General features: G+C 37.4%; 1 protein-coding gene across 1 annotated transcript in view; it reads right to left on the reverse strand.

The window, feature by feature from the left end:
- Window positions 1-1144: 1144 nt before the first annotated feature.
- Window positions 1145-24785, reverse strand: part of PARP8 (poly(ADP-ribose) polymerase family member 8) — a 178806-nt gene continuing 155165 nt past the window's right edge. The window contains exons 20-27 of the mRNA XM_047092789.1: window positions 23398-23446; window positions 22194-22306; window positions 21886-21958; window positions 20341-20410; window positions 19720-19793; window positions 18490-18559; window positions 17309-17393; window positions 1145-5819 (exon numbers count right to left, since the gene is read on the reverse strand). Of these exons, the coding sequence (XP_046948745.1) occupies window positions 5717-5819; window positions 17309-17393; window positions 18490-18559; window positions 19720-19793; window positions 20341-20410; window positions 21886-21958; window positions 22194-22306; window positions 23398-23446 (637 nt within the window). The 3' untranslated portion in view covers window positions 1145-5716. The remainder of the gene's footprint in view (window positions 5820-17308; window positions 17394-18489; window positions 18560-19719; window positions 19794-20340; window positions 20411-21885; window positions 21959-22193; window positions 22307-23397; window positions 23447-24785) is intronic.

A 24785-nucleotide genomic window follows, 5' to 3' on the forward strand; every position in this document is an offset into this window, starting at 1 on the left:
GGCTTGGCTTCGGGTTGGGGAAGGCCAATGGGATACTGAGGGGCCAGCTAACACCATGGGTCTCCCATGGTGGTTCCCCCGTAGCTATGATGTCGTTCATCTGTTCTTCTAAGTGGTGTTTGCATTTTGGTCTTTTTCATTCAATAGTGTTGTTTTTATGTGATTTGTGAATTATTTCCAAACATGTTTTTGCTTTTCACAAACAGACTGAAGGCTCCTTAAGGCCAACACAAATTCTAACGCTATTTCTTATAAGAATATTGTGACTGTGGGGGCGCCTGGGTGGCTCAGTCAGTTGAGTGTCTGACTTCGGCTCAGGTCATGATCTCATGGTCCATGAGTTCAAGCCCCACGGTCGGGCTCTGTGCTGACAGCTTGGAGCATGAAGCCTCTTTCAGATTCTGTGTCTCCCTCTCTCTCTACCCCTCCCCCACTCACGCTGTCTCTGTCCCTCAAAAATAAATAAACGTTAAAAATATATATATATATATATATATAAAAGAATATCGTGACTGTGAATATGCATCACAGACTCTTAACAAGTATTTCTAGAGTAACTGACATAAACAGAAGTTTGCTATCTATGGTTTCTCAGCTATAAATGTAACAGGAGTAAAAAAAATTACTTTATCTCTTATGAGAATATAAACTGAGTTCCTCATATTTACTATTAATGTGTTTAGAAAACCAAATTTGTTTATGGACTAAGGTCTTACTCAGTTAATGAGATGTATGTTACAAAAAGTAGTGGTTTAAAAATCATTTTCCAATTACTAATCAAGTCAGGTTAGAAAATTCAAGATAGTTCACGTGAAGTGCTCCTTTTGACAGTATGCTGAGGTGTTTACAAAGCATATATACAAAACGTATAAAACTCTTTTGTTTCAATCCTCTCTGTTTCTTGACAGAATTTGAAATTAACATGACCAATTAAATCTATCACGACTATCTGGGGCAATGCTGACAAGATGGGTTTTTTCTTTTATTCCCTCCTATTTTAGAAGTACTTTACAAGTGAAAAGGGCAACATCATTTTTAGAGTTTGTTGAGAACTTCAAATATCTAGTCCCCAGAAGCAAGATTCATCGTGAGGAGTAGCTAAGGTCTCACCGAGTTTTCAAAATAGTGCCCACATATACCGTACTTGTTGAACAAATTCAGATTTATTGAAAGTAAACATTTACATTGGCTACAATGTTAGAACTATTACAAAGCTGGATAAAAGAGGCTTAAGTAGCAATAGAAAGCAAGTGCAATAAAAAGTGAATAGAGAAAATATTTGGCCTTAGTGATCTCTTGGCAGTATTTACATTATGTACATATTGTTAAATATTTATAATAACTCTAAGGCACCAAAGGCTAAATAGCAGGTTGCAATACTATTTTGTGCACAGAAGTCAAGAAATTTATTGTAAAGAAGGCTGGATAGTTAAAGAAACATAGGCATATCTTAATGTTTACATAAAGGAGTGGCTGCATTTTTAAAAATCTCAAATGATACATTAAATATTGGGCAGATTGAAGAAAATATTTTTAGAACATTAAATTATGTTGACTATGTAAATAAGCACTATTTTTTTACTGACTTGCTGGTAAATGTGTAATGTAATCTATTCTTCAACACAGCTTTTTCACACTCATGGATATGTTTTGTCTAAAAACTACTTGAAATTCTTTCAACCTACAAAAACTTATCCTAATATATCATAGTGTATACAAAATCTCCAGGAAAAATTGACTGGACAATAATATACATCAAATTTATATTTCATCTGACAAAAATTTAGCAGGCATTCAATGCGAAAATAATTGAATATTCAGTCTGCCACTCTGGCAAAGCAGTTGAGTATGTTAATCCTTTAACTGTAAGTGGGCAATTGTTTGTAGCTTAGGTGAATGGACATAAAATTGGCCCATGGAGAAAACCAATCTTAAAGGGGACTACTTATATTCAGATTTTGCAGCTTGAAACCCCTTCACATAACTCACTGGGTGTTAGTTAGCTATGTCGTTCATCACCAGTGACTGAAATATCCGTATTACTGCACTGTCAAGAGGTAACTGACAATATCTATGTCCAGCACAGTCTTGACTGTTGAATTACTTGATAACTTCCATTTGCAAAATTTTATGCGTTCCTTATACTGGAAACCCAGTTTACCTTAACAAACGGTCTGTCAATTGTCTTGAGGTAGTGTTAGAATGAAGAATTCAGCGGAACAATCGAATAACATCCTAGTATTTTTTAAATGTGCTTCAAGTGCTACTATGAAATCCACATATTTAAGTGGTAGACAGTCCAAGGTTGAGTGGCCCTTCATGACATATTAAATCACTATCTGATGAAAGGCATCCAGACATTTACAAAGATGATGATTTTTCCTTAAAACTTTCTTCGACACCATGCCCTCTGGCAAGTTATGATACTACGGTATAAAGTAGTGCTAGAATTCTTTCAATGATATTAAAAATTTATACTGCGTATTAAAAGTTTCCCTTCTTTTAGCAAAGTGGAGAATAACTGAGAGATTTCTTTTTTAAACTCTTAAATTTTTCAATGAAAAATATTCAGAGCATTAGCAATAGTTTTTGGGTTGGTTTCTTACACCACATTAATGATACTAAGTTTAAGGAGGTGGCACTCATTTAAATTTTAAATTTAAAAACCACCTTCAAATCCAACATTTGACTGAGATTTGCTGAAGAAAAAATAAAAATAAAAATCATTTCAACATAATGCAATCTAAGGCACCCAAGGTACCTTACCATAATGTATTCTATAGCACTAGGTTTTAAGTATATTATTACTTTTTTCTCTTCTCAAATGTTCACACATTTTCTTGTTTTTTTCCCATACAGTGGACAATGAAAAGGACAAATCACTCATAGTGAAATGTTTACAAAAATCAGTAATGTAGGAAAAAGCAGAACTAATAAATTAAGGTTCTTCTTTCCCTACTTCAAGAATGAAAATAAATGATTACCTTTGCTCAGTGGGTTAATGCTAAGTAGTAATGACTACACAATTAATACAACTGTTACAAAGCATCAGTGAACAGACTTCAAATATTATATAAATACAATACAATATCACATGTTTGGAATCATCAAATATGTCAATAGGTAATATCTTAATGGGGTGACTGAATCAAGGCATGATAATGTTTAAACTTCTAAATCTTACAGACCTACTTGGAAGCGTGATTCATTTATTGATGAATATTAATGAATATTATTAATTAATTAATACTGAAATTGGATTATTTAAAAATAAAGGTAAGTACCAGTATAGTATAGTAACCCCAATATCAAAAACGTTCAATTAAAAGATTGGCTCTCATACTTCGAATATTTGCTTACAGAGATTCTGACACTTAATTTTTCAAAACAAACTTAAAATCTGTCATTTTGCACTGCAATAGCATTCAATTAGTTACTATTTGGAGACATCTTATTATCATAACAGATGTCCATTGTCTGTAATAGTTAGTGGGCATTAAAACTATCAACTGCTTCCCCTGCTCTAAGAGGTGAATCTACTTTTATTGTTTTCTTTTCATTTTTTTAAAAATTTACATCCAAGTTATATTCTTAAACTGGTGGTAGAGGTTTGCATTCTTCCAGTTTTTCCTCCCTAAAATACTCTCCCCTGAGTCCTCCAAGCCACCCATTCCAGTTCAGATTCTGATACTACACTCCTCGTAGATCACTCAACTGTTAAGTAAAACCTTAATGGATTAGGTCCGTGGTTCGAAAACTATGCTTGGTGGGGGGCGCTACAGGGCGTTTTTGGAGTTGCCTCAGTGCTGCCAGTGGCCACACAGGTGGGGTTCCAAGACCTCAACTTCCAAATCCTGCCATTACGTCTTCACAACTATATTATATATAGAACGTGCCACAAAATTAATTTGAAAATAGTAATTTTGACGCTTAAAAATGTTTTTAAAACGCAGTCAAAGGGATTTGGGAGACTTGGGGAGTCTTGGCAGAAAGAAGCAAGTCGTCCACTTGTCCCATGGAAAGTCTTCAAATATCTGGTCACAGAGTACTAAGTGACATGCTAGATCTATGCCCTCCTATGCCTCAGTCTGGCTTTGAGTTTGGAGGCCCAAGTCGGAATGGATCAATGTTTTAAGTGGATCCTATCACAATGATTAATATCTCAACCGCTTCAAGTCTATTTTTGCAGAAATAAGTGGCATTATCAATTATTTACAATATAAGGAAACAACCAATAGGTAAATACTTAAGTAGCAACCCTTAGCGATGCGTGTGACCTTTTTGCTCACCTTGTGTGCCAAAGGAAATAAACACAGAAGTTATAACATTATACTTGCAAATGACTATACATTTTTACTTTTTTTTTTCTTTCTAAATAAATTAGAATCAGATATGAGCCTTGATTCAGGGTCTGAATAGAGTGGCAGACTTGTTAATTAAACTGCTCTCATGAATGGCCTTATTCCAAAGATATCACGTAGGAAATAAAACACTGTCAATTAAAACTTATAATGAGCAAGAATAACTTCAGGACCCAAAGAAATAGAAATGATTTTGATGAGCACATGACTCTTGAAAGGAAAATGCTGAGAGCTGGTGCTATTATTCTCTATAAATCTATTTGTGTTCTTTTAATATAAAAGAAACTTCAAAGTTTGTCTTCTTTCTCAATACGAAAAAACATAAGCAGAGGTATTAGATGAAAAAATATAAAAATGCTGGTGTGGTATAAATAAATTGTAAAAATGTTCCATTGTAGTAAATAAAAAATATACACTGTTTGTTTAAATTCTGAGGCCCTTCTTTTAAACATATAATCATTTGAATATAGATTTAGTCCACCTGGGGCACCTGTGTTCCCCAAATTATAATTGTTAGAGAACATTATAAAAGAGTTGAATTTTAACTGAAGGAAAAATTATTTAAACAAATAGAAAAATTGTTTGTAAATATTTTCAGTGAATGAATGGTGATAAATTTGACTCATATCTTGGTTTATGTCCAGATTTCCTGCTTACTGAATATTATTTTCTTTTCATTAAATGGGAATGGAATCATGGAGCCATGCCATCTCTGTTGTCAATACACATATATGTGTATACACACACATATATGCACCATCACACACATTTTGATGCATGAATCTATAGATATGTACATTACATACTCTTGGGCAAAGCACTGCATCTAAGACCTAATTGTTTTTGTTTAAGAAAAAAGTAACAGGAGAATAGGAAACATCCCCTCCCCAAACATTTGAATGTTCATACCACTAATTAAATAGCACATCGGAATGTGCAAACAGACTTATTGCAAAGTATTGTATAGATTTAGACGTCATTATAAAATGTTCTCAGTTCTATTTTGGTAACCTAAAATGTCGGTATATAATACCAAATTTCCAATTAAAGAGTTTAATATAAAAATATCAGCACAAAACTGTTTTTTCAATCTGTTTATTGTGTGAGCAACCCAAACTTAAGTTTAAGTGCTGTTGTAATTTTATTACTAGATTCCATAACCCTACAATTGATAAATTGTATACCATTTTAGGTATGTTTAATGAGATACTTAGAAATACTAAGAAAAAAATCAGTATTCAAAGGGTTACTTTTGTTTATAATAACAATAAATTATTTTATCATCTTCTTCAGTTCAAAATCCAGCTTTGAACCCGAGGAAGGCTTTCAAATCACGTTAATTAAATGGTGGTCCTTTACCCAGTAGCGGTTTGATTACCAATTACTCGAAGGATCTCTTTGTGAATGCCTCCTTCTTGCGTGTTAATATTTGCATCTCCGACTTGGCCATCCTCATAGCTGAAATGCAAAAAAGAAACATAAGACATTTAAAAAGACGAAACATTCAAAAATCACTTAAGCCACCTTAGAAATGCTATTTGGCACCCAAAGTACAGCTGAAGGGAATCAATAGCGAAGGAGTCATTTCTCTGCTGGATTTAATAATGTGTCTGCATTACTAAACACATGATTATGCTCAATCGTGCCCCGATTTCCCCTTCCTTCCTTTCTTAATTTCAACTTTTTCACCCCCACATAAAGCACGGCTTGTGATGCCAGAAGCACCCGTGTCTCTGGCCTTGCAAGCATTTTCCCAAAGTGGCTGTTACACGAAGCCTACCGTGGAGGAAACACCAGCTTCGGCTTTACGTTCTTTAGCTTCTAAACTTCCCAGCCCCACTCCAGCCTCAATCATTTATTTATTTTCTCATCTGCGACACTCTTAGAAATGACTTCACTCTCTGCCACTGCTCTTTTGCCATGCCTGCCCTCTCATCATCACTCTGTTGTGATCAGTGCTGCATTTTCTCTCTTATCTCTGCCTGCTCTACGTAGTCTGACTATACAAGACGTTCTTACTCAATGCTGGTACTTCACATTAGAACGCAAGGGCGCCAAGTGTAGCTAAGCTGTAGAAGTGAAAATAGAACATTAAAGGACAGCAGTTGCAAAGTCCTTTAAAAAGAAATAATTGCGTTTTAGATGATTCTTCATTTCCTCAAATAAACTTACTTGGGCAATAAGAATTTTCCAAGAATGAATTTTTAAACTTCCATGATAACGGTCAGAAGTAGAATAGGTGATGAATTAATTTTATTTCATAAAAATGACTTCAAGACAGAAGCCTTAGAGAAGTGGTAATTACTTTAAAATAGATAACCAGGGCTGTAAGCAGTCTCAAAGATTTATGCGCACCACTGTCTTTTCCTAACCACATAAAAATTCTCCTGAAATAGCACAATACAGGGAAATGAAATGGAGGGCATACAGCAATGAGAACCCAGGTCCTTACATAACCCACTGCTTAAACACCTAGTGATAACTGTATTTATATCGAATGTAGACTCATAAGAACTGACCCACGGTTGCCTATCAACTTGTTTAATTCTTTCCGTATAAATATGTGTGTGCGCGCATGTGCGCGCGCACACACACACACACACACACACACACTCATAGTGAAACATCACCGTAAAGAAAAGAAAGGGGTATGTGGTATATAGCCAGTTATAATTATTTCGTCAGGAGATCAAACTGTAAGTGTTCTGTTAATTAAGTGGAAAATGCTCAAGTGAAATGCTTTAAGTACTGTCCAAATCAAATTTGGTGCGTTGTGGCAAACTATGTAAAAGATATATTTTACAGGGCAAGTAAAATACATTTTACTGGCTTTTACACAAATCCCGGCTACCCACAGGACTAAGGGTAAATTAAGCCATCCATAATACTGAGCCAAGGCTGGAGAGGCAAACTGGCTGGCAGGCTCGTTCCGAGGGAGATAATAGTGTTTACCAAGTCAATCCAGCTAGTTCCTCCAGGATCTGGATTTTGGAAAGCAAAGACACTGCCAAAAGGACAGTGGGAAGACACAAAGAAAACCATGGTACCAGTTACACATACAGTCCACATGTAGCTCTTCTCATTTTCCCAATATGCACTTATGTTTATTCTGGCTCTATGGCACCTGTAGTAGGGTCTAGACACCTACTGTGTCCTCTGTACACAGGACACAAAGTTGAATAGGGTATTCTTGGCTTAACTGAGACCCAGTCTACCTACTACAATCTCTATTCCTTTCAACTTAATGCTGACCTTTGAGATTTGTCTGTAATACCTTCTAACTTCTCATGTCTTCAAGCCACTGCAGTCATTCTTCTGATCCTACCACTCTACTGAGCGTACTGACAATGGTTGCCCACGGCCTCCTAGGTGAGGAATTCACAAGACTTTACCTGCTATGTGTGCAGTATGTGATACAGTGGACTGCTCTTTTTCCTAAAGTGATACTATCTCTTCACTTCCTCGTTGGCCCTGTGACTATTATTATTTAAAAAAATTTTTTTTCAATGTTTATTTATTTTTTGAGATAGACAGAGACAGAATGCAAGTGGGTTAGGAGCAGAGAGAGAGGGAGACACAGAATCCGAAGCAGGCTCCAGGCTCTGAGCCATCAGCACAGAGCCCGACGCAGGGCTCGAACCCATGAGCTGTGAGATCATGACCTGAGCCGAAGTCGGACGTTCAACCGACTGAGCCACCTAGGCGCCCCGGCCCTGTGATTATTAATTCTCAATTTCCTTCACCGCATCCTCTTCCGTGGCCTCCCATTTCAATGCTGATTTTATCCACAATTCACTCTCAGTGTTTTCTCTTCTCATGATCTGCAAAATCTCAATTATTTCAATCCCTCCCACTGCTTTAATTGTCACCCACATGCTGATTCCTAAACTATATCTCTAATCCTTACATCTTTCCCTAACTGTAATTTTCCCACAGAAATCACAAATCGAGTGTATTCAAAACTGAACTTAACTTTTTTACCCTGAAACTGCTTTTTTTTTACCCTAACAAAATCTCAATTTGGAGTACCATTGTCTACCCACTCTCCCAACAAGGTAACTTCAGTCCTTCTTGGTTCTTCCATGTGCCTGATTCCGGTAAGTCACCAAGTTATCTTGCTTCTGTTTTCTTAATTATCCCCAGTTGCATCTTCTCTCCATTTGATGCCATTACCTTCATTTAGTCCTTCATTATCATTAATCTAAATAAGGGATTTTCAAGTTTCAGGTTATGTACAATTAGCGGGTTCCGAAATTAACTTAGATTGTTCAGGCTAGCATTTTTCAATGAGATTATGATAGAATAAGATACAGAACACTGAATGCACCACACAAAGGACACATTGTTTTTTCCCAAGTCACGATGTCAAACACATTTTCTTCTGTAGTGAGAAACACTGACCTAGATGATTGTAATAACATTATAGCTGATCTCTCTGTCTCCACACTTACCCCATCATCTCTCCCCTAAGACTATTTTCTGCTCTGCTACAGTGATACAAATGGCCTCCACTTTACTTGCAGGACAAAATCCAATGAGACTGGCATGGCACACCAGGTCCTGCGGGACTCACACCAAAACTTTGTCTCCAGTCATGTCCCACTCCCCCGACACCCTATGTCCAAATGGAAGGGTCTGCTACCCCCAATACTATGTGTTCATCAACACTTTAAAAGCATATGTAGTTAGTGGAAAGGAGACGAGACTCACATTCTTTAAATAAATGCTAATAATTTAAGACACAAAGAGCACAGGGTGAGGGGAGAGCAAGAGTGAGGGACTGAGACTGAAAGTATTAAGAAAAATGCATGTTTTCCCACTGTCTGTGAATCCCACAAGAAAGCATAACCGCTGTGGGTTGGAAGGATAAAACTGGCCCAGGCATCCAGGTGTCTTAAACTATGAAGCATATATAATAATAAAGGAAAGACAAACTACCATTTGATTGGGTCAACTGGCAGAATTCATATCTATGTAATACTAGTAGCATTTGGGCACTTATTACAATATGGCATACAGAATACTTTGCAACTATTTATTAGTATTACAGACAAACACTCAGTTGCTAACAGTGAAGTTCATTTATGCCCAGAAAGCAACAAATTAAAAAAAAAAAAAAAGAAATGGAGCAAGAATAATATCATAGGGAAATGATATACTTGACTAGGGTTTTCTGAAGAAGGAAAAATGAAACCACCTAAAAGAAGTCTAAAATTACTTATGTTCCCAGGAATATAAGAAGATTGCTAAAATTTTAATAAAAAATAAACCAATCTGCCTAAAAAGCTATGAGAAGGAAAATAAGACAACAGATGGAATTTAGCTGTCTGGAACTCTCTGGGTATGTTACAAAATTTTGTGGATAAAAACTTTTGAATGTATTGACATGTTCTATTCTCAAACTGATGTAGCAGCCTTTGTGACAGCTTTAAAGAATGGAACACGTAAATTTGTTTTCGGGCTCCCTGAATCTGGAATACAGAAATGATAGCACTATTTTTCATTAGCAATAAAAAGAAGAAATTCACTGTGAATCGAATGATATCCAGCACTTCCCCAAAGTTCCTGAAGATACCTGATGCTGTAACAGCATTGTCTATGTCACAACTCATGTACAATTTCTTCATTACATTGGAACATGCAGTCTTTTGTCATTGCTTTCATTTGCTATGTGTTGTTTCTTGTGAACAGAATCTGCACTTTACGAGGGGAGATAATAAAGTTATGCAAATAACTGTAAGGCAGGCATCAAGGACAAGCAAATTTTATGACGAGCAAGAACGAGTAAAGGGGCACTTGGGTGGCTCAGTCGGTTAAGCATTCGACTTCAGCTCAGGTCATAATCTGGCGGTCTGTGGGTTCAAGCTCTGCGTCAGGCTCTGGCTGACAGCTCGGAGCCTGGAGTCTGCTTCTGATTCTGTGTCTCCCTCTGTCTCTGCCCCTCCCTTGCTCACACTCTGTCTCTCTCTCAAAAATAAATAAATATTAAAAAAAAAAAAAGAGTGAGTAAAACTTAGAGTAAAGACAGAAATCATGTCTGACTGGGATGTCAAGAAGACCCCTTGGAAAAGACCATGCAGTTAGGCTTGGAAGATTAGAGAAGGCTAAGCTGGGGAGAAGGCCCATCATTTGGACTGACGGAACAAAGGCACAGTAGTGGGAAAAATAATTCCAAGCTGCTCTCAAGAAACACCTTGGATAATAATTTTATTCAATCAGTGTTTTGTATGGATAATTGAGGGAAAGTAAAATGGTCCCTATGTTGCAGAATACCATGTTTTTGTTTGTTAAAAACGACCAGTCTGTATGAACAAGGTATAATCAAAACTCTGCTTTAGGAATATTAATGTGATATAAATAGTATGACCTTAAAATTTTATATGCATAGAAATGGAGACTATACACCAAAAGATTAGCTGTACTTAACTCCAAGTGGGGATATTACAGGTGATTTTCTTCTTTTTGCTTGCCTTTGATTTCAGTTTCTATACAATGAAGAGGTATCACTAGTCTAATCATCTTAATGTTTAATAAATCTGGCATTGTACAAGATAGATTAGGGGTAATGAGAAGCATGGAGAATAACTAGTAATCTTTTGGTGGACTCTGGGGCAGAGAATGATATATCCATGGAAACAAAGGTATTGAAAGAAGAAAACGGTAAAGGTATACTGGGAGCTGATGACTATAGCGCACAAGGAGAAAGAAATTAAGAACAAGAGCTCGGATTTCAAGTCTCTTTGATGTAAAATGACTGCAGAGATTGAGAAAGCCGAGAACTTGATTAGGGGATTTAGCAATAATGGGGTCCACTTTGTACACACTGATTTTAAGGTATGAGCAGACTTTTCGAGGGGAAATACCTAGCGAGCAGTTAAATGTGGGCATTTCATTCATTCCTTCTTTTCTGCTAAGCACTGTGCTGGGCACAGAAAGACAAATGAGCCATACAGTCCACAACCTCAAGAAGTATACAGAATAATGGAGAAGACCATGCATAAGGAAGAATAACCCAATGACAAAAACATGCCCACGGCATCACACAGTAACACTAAGGAGCGGTACAAAGGAGTCTAGGAAAGTTCTAGGAAGAACGGAAGGCATATGTTGAAATTTAAAGGATGAGTAGGAATTAGATAAATTACTTTGAGGGTAGAGAGGAAGAGAGAATCCAAGCTCAACGGAGAAAGGAAAGAAGAAAAGCATGAAGGTGTGGGAATTGTAGTGCACAGTTCAGGTTGTGACGCAGAACATCTGGAGGGGAGAAATTGTGGGCAATGAGATGTGGGGGGCATGAAGCTGGGGACTGGATCTCCTTGACTTTCTAAGGCGGTGGCGCTGAAGGAGGAACAAAGGGCTGGGGAGTTGTGTGGTTCCCTTTGTAAAAGGACATGGGATTTCGTCTTATAAGAAGCAAGCAGCTCTGAAAGAATCTTAAGCAGGAGAGTGATGTGGCAGTTTAAATCTTGGAAAGGGATCCGGGTTGCAGACAGAGAAATTGGATTTATTATAGGCTGGGGATAAAGCAAAGTTCCCGATCTTATCAGCTTGATGTCGCACAGCTTATGTCACACAGTGTCACTGAGCCATGACCAAATGGTTTGTCTTCCAACTTTATAAATAAGTTGTCTGTCTACTCACTATGTTCCCATTCAAACACTGTTTGTGGGTTTTGTTTGTTTTGTTTTGTTTTGTTTTGCAAAATCATGATGCAAGTTCTCTTTCTTTTCATTTAATGGCCATTATACAGTTCTTATTTTACAAATTTTTCTTGTATCTTCTTCTTTAGATATATTTCAAACTTTGACCAAAAGTAAAAACCATACATTAGTAATCCAAAATATTGTCCTTTTCAGCTTTGTTTTTGTTCATTCATTAAAAATGTACTGACAGGCGTCTCCGCATTGGGTACCTTGGGAAGTGCTTCAGGGCATGTAGGAGAGTAAAAGAAAAGCAAGAGTAGGGGTGCCTGGGGGGCTCAGTCAGTTAAGCTTTCAGAGTCTCGATTTTGACTAAGGTCTTGATCTCTCACGGTTGAGCTGCGTGTGGAAGCCTGCTTGGGAATCTCAACCTCTCCCTCTCTCTCTCTGCCCCTCCTCTTGTGCATGCAGGCATCTCTCGCTCTCCCCCTCTCTCTCTCCCTCTCTCTCTCTCTCTCTCTCTCAAAACAAAGTATAAAAAAAAATCTTAAAGAAAAAAGAAAAGCAAGAGCAGGGTCCGCCCTTTGGCAGTTGATAGCCTCATGGAAAAGCCAGATACAATGAAAAAACTGAATTTTAAATGGAAGTTCTGCAATGTGGGGTGTAAGAACACCAGGAAGGAAGATTAATTTTGACTGGGAGCTGCATGCAAGAGGTGATATTTGTGCTAGACCTTAGAAGATAGATTTTGCATAAGAATTCCTGAAACGTATTTAGCCCTGAGATCTGCTTGACTCAGAAACCTGAAAATACCCAATCCCTTCTCTGCAGACTTACCTGATTTGGTCCTTCCCGTTCTTAAGTTTCTGAACTTATTGGTATGTCTTGAAAAATAGGAGGGAGTGTATGTACCTTAACTTTATCTAATAGACAACATATGGAAACAATTCATTTGAAGATCTACCTGCTCTAAATCAAAGAAACACTAAAGCATGAAACAGGTTGTAACATCAAATAAGCAGGATATACAAACCTAGCAGTTCTTAACCTTTCCTGGGTCCCAGAGAGCGGAGGGAGAAGACATATACTCTTACCTCTAACAGCTGTCACTATGGCAGGATGGGGTGGGGGTGAGGGTTAGCCGGAGGGGGGGCCATGGCACTGGACACACCTGTTTACTTGCCAAATTATCACTTACCTTCTCCTCAATTTTATTATTTAATAATCCTAGTAATGGGAAATACCAATAGTAAATCTTCCTTCTCTTGCTCTAAAATTCCCCATTCACTGTGAAGCAGGCATGTTTGTTGCATATAACTAGAGTACAATACATCCATTTGGTTTTTGCATCTTCTGCTTCAGCGAGCCCAGCTTCTAGCCCCTTTTAAAAACTGCTGCCATATTTCTAAATATTGGCCTTAATGCCTTTGTGTACATGTGTCTCAAGCCCAATCAGAAATCAAACTTTATCAGGAATCCTTAGACACTTAAAATTGGTTACAATCTGTTCAAAACATCTAATTATTACTTTTTGCCTAAAGCATTAAAATTTGATTAAGTTCATTCACTTTGAAATTATCCAACAAAATTTTTTTGAACTTATTTTTTTTTTCTAAGTGATGTCTTCTTTTAAATTTTACTTTCAAAATTTTTTTTGATGTAGCAGTCTGTTCCCTAAAATATCCCCACAATTCTTCCTTCATTCTGTGTTGTTGTTTACTTGTTGGAAAGAGTATGAATAGGATATTAAATTAGTGTTTTATTATCTCCATTCTAGAAATCAGATTAGCATGGAAATTACTGAAATATTTTAGTAGTTTCACTTAATAATAGATAAAAAAGAAGGAACATTAATTTATATCCTACTATCAGGTCAGACTTCTAAATAAGGAATCAGATAATGTTAATAAAAAACCAGAATAAAATAATAAGAAAATAAGATTTTCTGTCCGATAACCGTATATTTGTGATAACTCACTTCTTTCTCCTCAATTTATCTTTTCCTAGATGTTACCACTCACTGGGGAGGCACATCACTCACAGAACTCTGTGATTATATCCTTTATAAAGAAGCTGATGGTCGTAATTAGAATGTACATTAATTAGTGAATGGATTCTCCTTTTGATGTGTTTGAATCTTATCAATTTTCCTTAATTAGTCCCTTCTTTCCTGAGGGTGCAGAAAAAAATGATGAAATCACATTTGCATTTATAAAGAAATGAAAATAGGGGGCACCTGGGTGGCTCAGTGGGTCAAGTGTCTGACTTCAGCTCAGGTCATGATCTCACAGTCTGTGAGTTCGAACCCCACGTCGGGCTCTGTGCTGACAGCTCAGAGCCTGGAGCCTGCTTGAGGTTCTGTGTCTCCCTCTCTCTCTGCTCCTCCTCCACTCATGCTCTCTCTCTCTCTCTCTCTCTGTCTCTGTCTCTCAAAAAATGAATAAACATTAAAAAAAATTATAAAGAAATTAAAATCATTATCTTAAGAGAATTTTTTTCTTTCTACTATTTGTAAAGTATCTAAATATACTAGAAGAATTTTGTTCTCTTTTCTTCAGGTGGTCTTTCCTCAAATTTTTCTTTTTTTTTTTTTTTTAATTTTTTTTCAACGTTTTTTATTTATTTTTGGGACAGAGAGAGACAGAGCATGAACGAGGGAGGGGCAGAGAGAGAGGGAGACACAGAATCGGAAACGCTCCAGGCTCTGAGCCATCAGCCCAGAGCCTGACGTGGGGCTCGAACTCACGGACCGCGAGATCGTGACCTGGCTGAAGTTGGACGCTTAACTGACTGCGCCACCCAGGCGCCCCCTCAAATTTTTCTTCTAAAAAATACAGATATCCTTCTCTCCAGACACACACATAATACACACCCAACACATATATCCCTACAGATTTATTTTACATATAATTTATGTAAAATTTCAAAGAAATAATGCTAGAATGCATACTTAAATATCTAAAGTTGTTTATTTGGCTCAATACATTTGACTTTTAGCAAGTTACTAAAAGGGATAAATTAACTAACATCAGGCTAAGGAGAGGACTTTGGAGTTACTTTCTAAATCCTAAGGCCACTCAATGAAACAACTTCGGGACTGGATGTGTCTTTGGGAAAGCCAATCTTCTAACAGAAGGTAACAGTCATAATGGTAAAGAAAGAAGAGGGGAGGGGCACCTAGGTGGCTCGGTGGGTTAGGCATCCCACTCTTGATTACTGCTCACGTCATGATCTCAGTTGTGAGACTGAGCCCTGAGTCGGGCTTCGCACTGAGCATGGAGCCCGCTTTGGGATTCTCTCTCCCTCTCTCTCTGCCCCTCCCCTGCTCATGTGCACACGCTCTCTCTCTCTCTCAAAAAAAAAAAAAAAAAAAAAAAGGGAAAATAAGTATTTAATGAGTGCCTTTCAATGGAGATCTGCATAGCACCAACTTTGTGCTCATAATAACCTTAAGCTAGCATGCAGATAGCTTCTCTAGGAACCTCCAGACCCACATGGCATCCTTGTCTACCTTGCATTCTGACCCAGGAGACCGATTTGTACGAACTCTATCAGTATGCTCCCTGACCCTCTACTTTCTGGTAGAGGAAATGGGGAGTCCCAGCAGGACCTTGGCAGGAGGGCAAAGTCCAGGTTTCCCTTAGCTCCAGATCCACAAGGGCACCTCGGGCTATGTGTAGACTTTCAAAGCTGCTGAACTAGAAAGGGTTCTCCTGCCAGGTCTGATAATTGTTTCTTGTTCTTGTCCTTTGGCCCTAAGTATATGTAGTAACAACAGCTGTGGTGTTACTAGATCCTGGTTACTACACTAGACCATGGTTCCCCTATAAACCACACCTTTTTAAGTAACTTACTTGTGGATGATAGAAATTATGGTATTTTGGGGGTGCCCGGGTGGCTCAGTCAGTTAAGCGTCCGACTTCGGCTCAGGTCATGATCTCAGGGTTTGTGAGTTTGAGCCCCGTGTCAGACTCTGTGCTGACAGCTCAAATCCTGGAGCCTGATTCAGATTCTGTGTCTCCCTCTCTCTCTCTCTCTCTCTGATCCTCCCCTGCTCAGGCTCTGTCTGTCTCTTTCTCTCTCTCAAAAATAAATAAATATTATTATTAAAAAAAGAAAAGAAATTACAGTATTTTTCATGGGCCACGGGTTTCCTGTTGGGATTCTGCCCCTTAAGGTAGATATATTGTGCTACCATATCTACTGATGATACTCTACTGTACCCACTGATGAAACTTAGGAAGGTTATGCAGCATGGTTAACACCATCTAACTGGTGAGCCTGGACACAAACTGTCTAACCAAAGCAGGCTTTTTCTACAACACTTATGGCTGCTTTGCCATTAAGAAAAAAATCTATAGATATATATATGTCTCACAATACATAACTTATGTATTAATGTCTATCAAAAATACAGAAGATATATAAATACATAATATGTAAATCAGTATCATAAGAAAGTCAGTTTTCATATTATCCAAAAGAAAACCAGGCAGTTCATAAAATTTCCATTGTCACCTGTCCATTAGGTAAGAGATCAAATGCTGTAGGCATAGCATCCTACAGATACATTATACATCGAAGCAATCTTGCTGCAGTCATTTTGACATGGCTTATAAAGCGACCCAGTGCATTTTTCCATCTTTTGTTTAGAAGACTACATAAAAGTATAAAACAGATATGCTCAATTCTTTCCCGAGGGGTCTCTTGTGATAGGACCATGGATGAGGAAGAAACAGGCAGGGGAAGGGGTTGGGAGTCAAACAAAGATGGGTGAAAATCAGACAGGTTTACTGGACTCATCATTTATTTAGGGCTGAAAACTAATGCTATTACATTTTCATACAGCTCTTTTGATACAGCTGTGTCAAAAACTCCACATCAGTATGTCCTGCATCAACTTTTCATAGGGACAGGGCATTCTCATTATTGTTTTCTTCATTCCCAGTTATCATATTTTTAAGTCCATAGATAAAGATATGTGTGTATGTGCGTGTATATCTATGTTACATCTATCTGTGTGTATGTATATATACACATATATACACGTGTACATACATGCACACATAGATGGTTAAAGAGACAGGATGTTTTCCTTCAGTTCTTCTAAATTAACATTTAAATATCACTCTGTTTTTTAGAGCTCATTAAAATAAAACAAACATTAATATAATGAGAAATTAGCTGTCTGTTATATATTGGCAGCTAAAATGACCAAAAAAAAAAAAAAAAAAGAAAGAAATGTAGTCACTACTATCTCATTCATGGAGAAGACAGTAAGACACAAATGTGAACCTTTACACTTACACAAAGAAGAATCGTGTGCAGACATGATCAGTATTGGGGACGACCCATATCTCTCCATGTTTGTGCAGGTCAGGTGAGGTGATCACTGTAAGTGGAAGATAAAAGTAAAGAACTATTTATTCTAAGTTACTATACCCCTGGCTCTTAGAATCTAAAAGCAAAAAGAACATGCACAGACCAGCATATGAAAAATTGTTTAACCTAATTAGCTGTCAAAAATGTAGTAAAAACAATGAAATGTCATGTAACAATTTTATGTTTTTTTTTTTTTTTTAAAGAAATCAACGTTTATTTATTTTTGGGACAGAGAGAGACAGAGCATGAACGGGAGAGGGGCAGAGAGAGAGGGAGACACAGAATCGGAAACAGGCTCCAGGCTCTGAGCCGTCAGCCCAGAGCCTGACGCGGGGCTCGAACTCACGGACCGCGAGATCGTGACCTGGCTGAAGCCGGACGCTTAACCGACTGCGCCACCCAGGCGCCCCATCAATTTTATGTTTTAAACACCATCAGCGTAACAACAGGAAAGCAATCACTTGTGTATTATCAAAAGCAAACAGTCCTGACTCGGGAACTATGTGGAAAACAACTTGGTCTCCCATATAACTATCAAGGGTTGAAAACTTAAAAGGCAGTTAAGAGTGGCTACTGAAAACTCTCAACACAAGGAAAAAATGCTTTTCTAGTCAAGGTCAGATTTTATAGCAAGAACAAAGAAAAGTGTATGATTTTCCAAATCACCTATCAATTTTTCTATCCCAAGTTCAGAAGAAATGAATAATTTCAGCGTAGAAACAGAAGACCTATTTGGGTTCTCTTGTTGGTGCTTGGTTCATCTTTCCAATTTTCCATGGCATTATACATTCAAAAGCCAACTTAAAGAGGAAGGTGGCATATTAACAGAAGAGATTAGTAATACTTGATCAGGAAAATATAATTACCATTCTGAGATATCTGCCAAGAATAAAATATAGCACTGTTTGAACTCTTGCCAGTGACACTTTGTTTTTCACCTTTAACGCTCTATATTGTACCTGTTTCCCATCTGTGCCCTTAGAGAAGGTCACGAGGAATAATGCTGTCACTAATGCATTATGAGCATTCTGTAAATATACTCAAATTCCTAAATACATATAACATAGAGAATTAATGCTACAAGGTTTGTAGAACTTTCAACGTACCTTCACATAAGGCGATGCATTTTAGGTTACGGCTTTGCAGGAATTGGGATTGTTGTCCTTTTTTCTGTGACTAAATTCCAAAAGAATTTAAAAATTAGACTGAAAATGGGGCAGTTGCTCAAGTGAAAAGAGAACTCATCATCGTTAAAAAATAATAGCCCCTGAGATAGCTCCAGATTAAAAAAAAAAGTGGGGGGGGGTGCTATCTAGACTAGCAGTAATACCCTTGAATTCTTTCTTAATGTCAAGCTATATTTGTTGTATCATTTAATTTCTGTACATAATCATTATCAAATCACTCTCAAGATAAGTGAACTAAAAAGGCTAAATTAAAGTTTAACAGCATCACATCATAGAATTAGAACTCAAATTTATTTTTACTGGAAGCCTGGCATCCTTGTTTCAAGGGAAACAAAATTAAAATTGCATGGTCTTTTTAAACATTAAAATCAGTTATTCCAGATCATCTAACTAACCTAAAACCAACCCATTTTTACAGCACCATTAACTTAAGCTGCAGGCGTTTCAGAAAAATCTCATGTAGAAAATCTGTAGTTTTGCTTTTGTTTTTAGATACTAAGTTAGCTATCCTTTTTTTTTTTTTTTTCAATTTAAAGTCACATTATTCATTGAGTAGATTTTTAATTGGTCCAGAATGGTTGTTTCCTCTGAAACAACAAGGGATCTGTGCTTGCTCTTTTCTCTGCCTGGAATGTTCTTCCTCCCATAGGGCTCATGGACTCACTGACTATAGGTCTCCACACAATAACCTGAGAAAGAGCACCCTTTCCTGACCAGCCCAGGGACAGTCACTCTGGTCCCATCTTCTATCTCACAGTATTAAACATCTCTGTTCCCTGATTTTTCTCCATTTTTCTCCACCACCTAGCATTCTATCTAAATATATATTTAATTCATTCACAGCCATTCAACAGAATGTAAGCTCCCAAAGGAATTCTCTATTGTTTTGTGATCTATTTTTTATCATCACTATAGCCCAATGCTTAGCAGTCTCTAAAACATTACAGGAGAAGCTTAATAAATACTTGCTGAATGTTTACTGAATAAAGGAGCTCTGATTATTACACGTGAGGGTAAGTTTTGTTCCTTCATGCGTAATGACTATTTACAATGACTCTGAAGACTTAAAAAGCCAGACTTATTGGTGTCCTGCTGGCTAATGAGGCTAACGTTCACTCATCACATCAGCCACTCGAGTCACTACAACACCTGTGATGTGCTGCTGCTTTTACTGCTTGAGGCCGGCTCGTCTTTGGCTGTCACCTTCTGCTTCTTGTTCATCCCTGAGGACACCAAGAAAAGAGTAATTCAGGAACAAAGCTGTATCATGCCCCTCAAATACAATCCCTTGACACTTTGCCTAAGATTTCATTGCATGGGGCACCAATGATCACGATGGGCTCCTGAAGGACCAGCTCCTGTGACTTGGGGTGGAAAGTCAGTGGGTTTAGAAGTCCTGACAGTGTTAGGAAGTAGAAAATACAGCTTTTTAAAAAAATTTGCATGGAAAATAGGGACAGGAAATTCTCTTGCTATATTTAGAAATCGATATATTTAGAAAATTCGTAAATTGGTTTTAAGGGGCGCCTGGGTGGCTCATTCAGTAAGTGTCTGATTCTTGATTTTGGCTCAGGTCAGATCTCAAGGTTGGTGAGATCGAGACCCGTGTGAGGCTCTGCCACTGACAGCATGGAGCCTGCTTGGGATTCTTTCTCCCTCCCTCTCTCCCTGCCCCTTCCCTGCTCACCTGCATGCTTGCACGCTCTCTCTCTCAAATTAAATAAATAAACTCAAAAAAATTTAAAAAGTAAAAATGAAACACACGCTTACCTGAGTAACCAAAAGATATGCTTGACATTGGACTAAGATAGATTCCACTTCCATACATTGCACCGTGGAGCTAAAAGGGGAAGAAGTGGGAGAGAAAGTGGGCAGCCAATGGTTTCAAAGGTTAATACTTTACATAAGAAAAATTAGTCTCTTGGGGTGCCTGGGTGGCTCAGTCAGTTAAGCGGCCGACTTCGGCTCAGGTCATGATCTCGCGGTCCGTGAGTTCGAGCCCTGCGTCGGGCTCTGTGCTGACAGTTCAGAGCCTGGAACCTGTTTCAGATTCTGTGTCTCCCTCTCTCTGACCCTCCCCTGTTCATGCTCTGTCTCTCTCTGTCTCAAAAATAAATAAACGTTAAAAAAAAATTAAAAAAAAAAAGAAAAATTAGTCTCATGTTGGAGCATAAATTCTTAGAAAATGATAAAGCTATTTCCTAAAGGACTAATTTGAAAATAGGACTACTAATATCTTTGTCCTCAAAATTCAGTGAGTTGATACATAAAAAGTGATGGCCAGAGAAAAAAAATCTTTAAAGTTTTCCACCTGATCTATGACAAAGTCAGTGAATTATTATAAAGTAACGTTTTTACCCAAAATATTCAACTCCAAAATACCGAAAACAAACCAGACTGCATTATATATGGTGAGGGTTTTGATTAGGACTCACATGCTAGTATAGCCACAAAGCAGCCTGTTGACATTTTCATTACACAACACTGTAATCCCGTTCTTATCTCCTCTAACCTTGCAGGTTACAGTTTCATTAACTGAAACTCTTCCACTGTTCTAAGAAACTACTCAGAACAATTAAAATTCTCTCTCATTATCCCTGTCTTCTAGAACCCCTGTGCCCTATTTAGTATGAACTGAATACTAATCGAATAAGTGTGTGTTTATGGACATTTACATTTAACTGTATCATCTCAACTGTCATCAGAGCGTGAGATCTGGCACAGGTGATGGGATTGAGCCTCTCATTTCCTGACCTCTTTCCATCCTCAGATGAAAATCAGCTGAATGAGAGTGAGGTAGGGTATTGGAGATGAAGGGAATAAATAAAGATGAGCACTATACCCGCGATATCCTGCTAACTCCCAGTGCTGCCCCAGAGACGGTAAAGCAGGCAACAGATAGCTCTTTGGTATCCAATCTCCATTTTGCTAACTCTTAGCCCTACTTTTTCTTAAAGTATTCACACGTGGGCAGTGCTCAAGAAATCTGTGTTGAATTAGCAACAGAATGCTTGTACACTTTTACTTTCTGCATGATAATTTTTCTTCTACTTAAGCTCAAAGTGACTTTACTGTTTTCTCATAGGGAATTCAATTTCTTTTCCTTTCCATCCCTATATGATGTATAGGTCAATTCTGCTTCAGTTATTTTGTGAACATTACTTACGCCTTTTAAAAATCCTATGTAATTTTTTGAATTTGTATATTTTTGAATCCTATGTAATTTTTTTCACATAAGAACAAAACACCAGGACTGCTTATTGAACTCTAACACAGAAGTATATATGGTCTTGGTAAAGCATCCAGAAAACTTACCTGCAGTCTAGTATTAGAAGCAACGACCAGACCATTCCTCAGAATAGAGTGCCAGTTTTCAATATGTGAGCCACTAAAGCACAGAGGAGGGGAAGGACAAAGTAAAACCAAACATTAATAATCCTCTAAAGTAGCCACAGTATGATAAATCATGTACCTTCAGAAAGTCCTGAATTTCCAAGTCAAGTATCAGGCACTGGACTACTTAGTGCTCACAGCCAACTACTACAAGTGAATGTTTTCCTCCCCACACATTTCTGGAAGACCGAGGTGAAGCTATATCCCCATCAGCGTTAAACCATACTCACTGAAATGCAAAGGTGCTTCCAAAGAGTTTTTTAGCAGCTCTAAAATTAGATTCTTTGGCTGGTGGACTGCTGAGAAGAAGGAACTGATGTGGAGTATGCATAAATTTCAGTTGCTGCCATTTAAAATAATGACAAATGAAAACATGTCAAAATTAACATAGAATCAGACTGATGACAATTTCAAATTTTACTGGCTTAAGAAATATCTAGATTCAAGCCACACGAATTTACACTAACAGGACCATTCATTAAAAAAAAAAAACCCTGCATAAATGATAAATCATATGGAGTTGCTGATAGGAAGGGTAATTCTTTAGGCTAGTGGAAAAGGAACAGGAGACAGACAATCCAAAGTCATTTATATTTAGCTTTGGAATACATTGTGTAATCGTGTCCAAGCAGATCTGCCTTCCTAATTATGTTTCTTTTTGAGGCTTTTATTACTGAATTCCCTAAGTATCCACTAGCTATTCAACTGGGGAAATATCTGAGTTTGCTAAGCAGAAAAGAAAAGTTAGTTCAAGATTTTAAAACTGCAAAAATTACCATCGTCATGCTTTATTTGCATATGCTTATAAATCTGGAAATTGCCTACATTCACATAGAGTTTCCCCTTTGTTCATGGAAAGAAATTAAAACAGAATCTTTTGAATTAGTTGCCTGACAAATTTTCTAATTGCTGCCCTTTCACTTAGGAATGTATTTGTATAGGAATACAATATAAAGGAACCTTGCAGTTTAGAGACTCACAGACAGGAGAGCTGAGATTCTGGATACTGATCTCCTTAGGTAATGATCAGAACTGAAATCAGTCCATTGGCTTTTCATTTATTTTGTAAGCATATTGAGCTGATAAGGCAGTATCCTTCTTGACAAGAAGAAACTGACAATGATAAAAATAAAAAGCACAATACCTTTCTCTGGTCAATCTCCAGATTCCTCCTATCACTTGCGGAATAACTAAATGATTTCATATTGACCCTTTTACTCACTTAAAAGTTCAGGGCAGCAGCCTGAATTTGAATTTGATTTCTTGGGAAAACCTAGAGCTTGTGCCCATATGGTCATTTCAAACTGAAGAATGAGGCCTAACCTGAGATTACTTCCATTTCCTGGAGAGGCTGCCTAAACATCACAAGGTCAGTTCTCCCAACTAGTCAGGACTGTTCCCATTTCTGTATGTATATGTGAAAAAACAACTTACCCTGTTAACTGGCAGTTTCACAATATGTGACCTATTACTTGAAATAACCCTGAAATTAATTAAAATAATCCATCAGTCACAAATACATGCCAAATATATTTAAAGTTTTCTTCTTTAGTTGGCAAGTGAATGGAACTAATGTTTGCTGTGACATTAACTAAACTGAGTGATCCTTGTACTTAGTTACATCAGTTTGCTTTGTTCCTAAAACAACTAAAAGAGCTCATGTAACAAAAAAGATAATATTTTATATCTGAGAACACAGAAGTAGTTCCTTACACCCTAAAAGGGTGATCTTTAATCATTACCCCCCTCAGACATCAGCAAAATGAACATTTCTAAATATATTTTCACATGACGATCACGTAAATACAAAGATTAGAAGCTGATTCCTACAACCGCTCCTTTGGCTCTTCCCTACATTGTCTAAGAATGAGTTTTTACGAGATCTTTTTCTTTCTTTAAATATTTGAGGATCTTTGTGCTGATATATACAGTGGTTTACACACAAGCTGTTATTCACCATATTTAGACACTGAGGTTGAAAAAAATTAAATTCAGGTATCTGAAAGAACTGATGATTTCATGCTTTTCAGTACAGAAAATAATAATAGGGAAAACTCTAAAACATTTTGGTAGATTTTCTTCTCCTTGAAAGATGAGTGACTAACAAACTGAAGAAAATGATCACAAATAAAAGTTGACAATCAGAGGCTGACTACAGGGGGTGGAAAAAAAAGATTCAATATTTGAGATTTTTACCTTCATTTTGAATATGACTTAATGTGAGAATTTGAAAAGTTAAAATGAAAACTATGTGTTATTCTACTTGATCCATCAGAATTTTAATAATAAGATCAAAAAAGGTACAAAGAAGAAAGACTTCCAAATCTAATTTTTAAAGTCTTATTAGAGTAAGTGCTCACTGTAAGATTCTAAGTGAAAGCTAAGTAATCAGACTCATTTTTTCTCCTTTGCTCATCTTTTCATTTTTTTAAAAAGGTTGTAGCATAGAATCAATCTCATGCAAATCAATCTCTTATAATCTTCACATTTGTGTTACCGCACGATGGTCGTGATGAATTCCAGTCTTTAAGTTTTTAGTGATTTCAAAGAGACTTGTACATAAAACCCTTGTAGGTATGGGGAGTAGATACTATTGTTTTCATCTTGCAAGTAAGAAACCGGAGGGCAAAGGGTTTTGTGGCAGGCATGGTAGGAGGGGAGCTCTCAAGCCACGCTCCTGTTCTCGCTCAGCCCTCCTAGGATCCCTGTGGGACTACGGCCTTGCCCCTCACCACGCTCGCTCTGAGCAGCCGGCAAACAAAGAGCTCATCAAGTTTATGCTGTCCTTGTTAAGGGAGTGAACCGTACGAGACACACATTTT

This window comes from Lynx rufus, unplaced genomic scaffold (genome assembly GCF_022079265.1).
Source record: "Lynx rufus isolate CCGP_SWC_20201006 ecotype Redwood Valley unplaced genomic scaffold, mLynRuf1.p SCAF_1, whole genome shotgun sequence".
NCBI classification, from domain to species: Eukaryota; Metazoa; Chordata; class Mammalia; order Carnivora; family Felidae; genus Lynx; species Lynx rufus.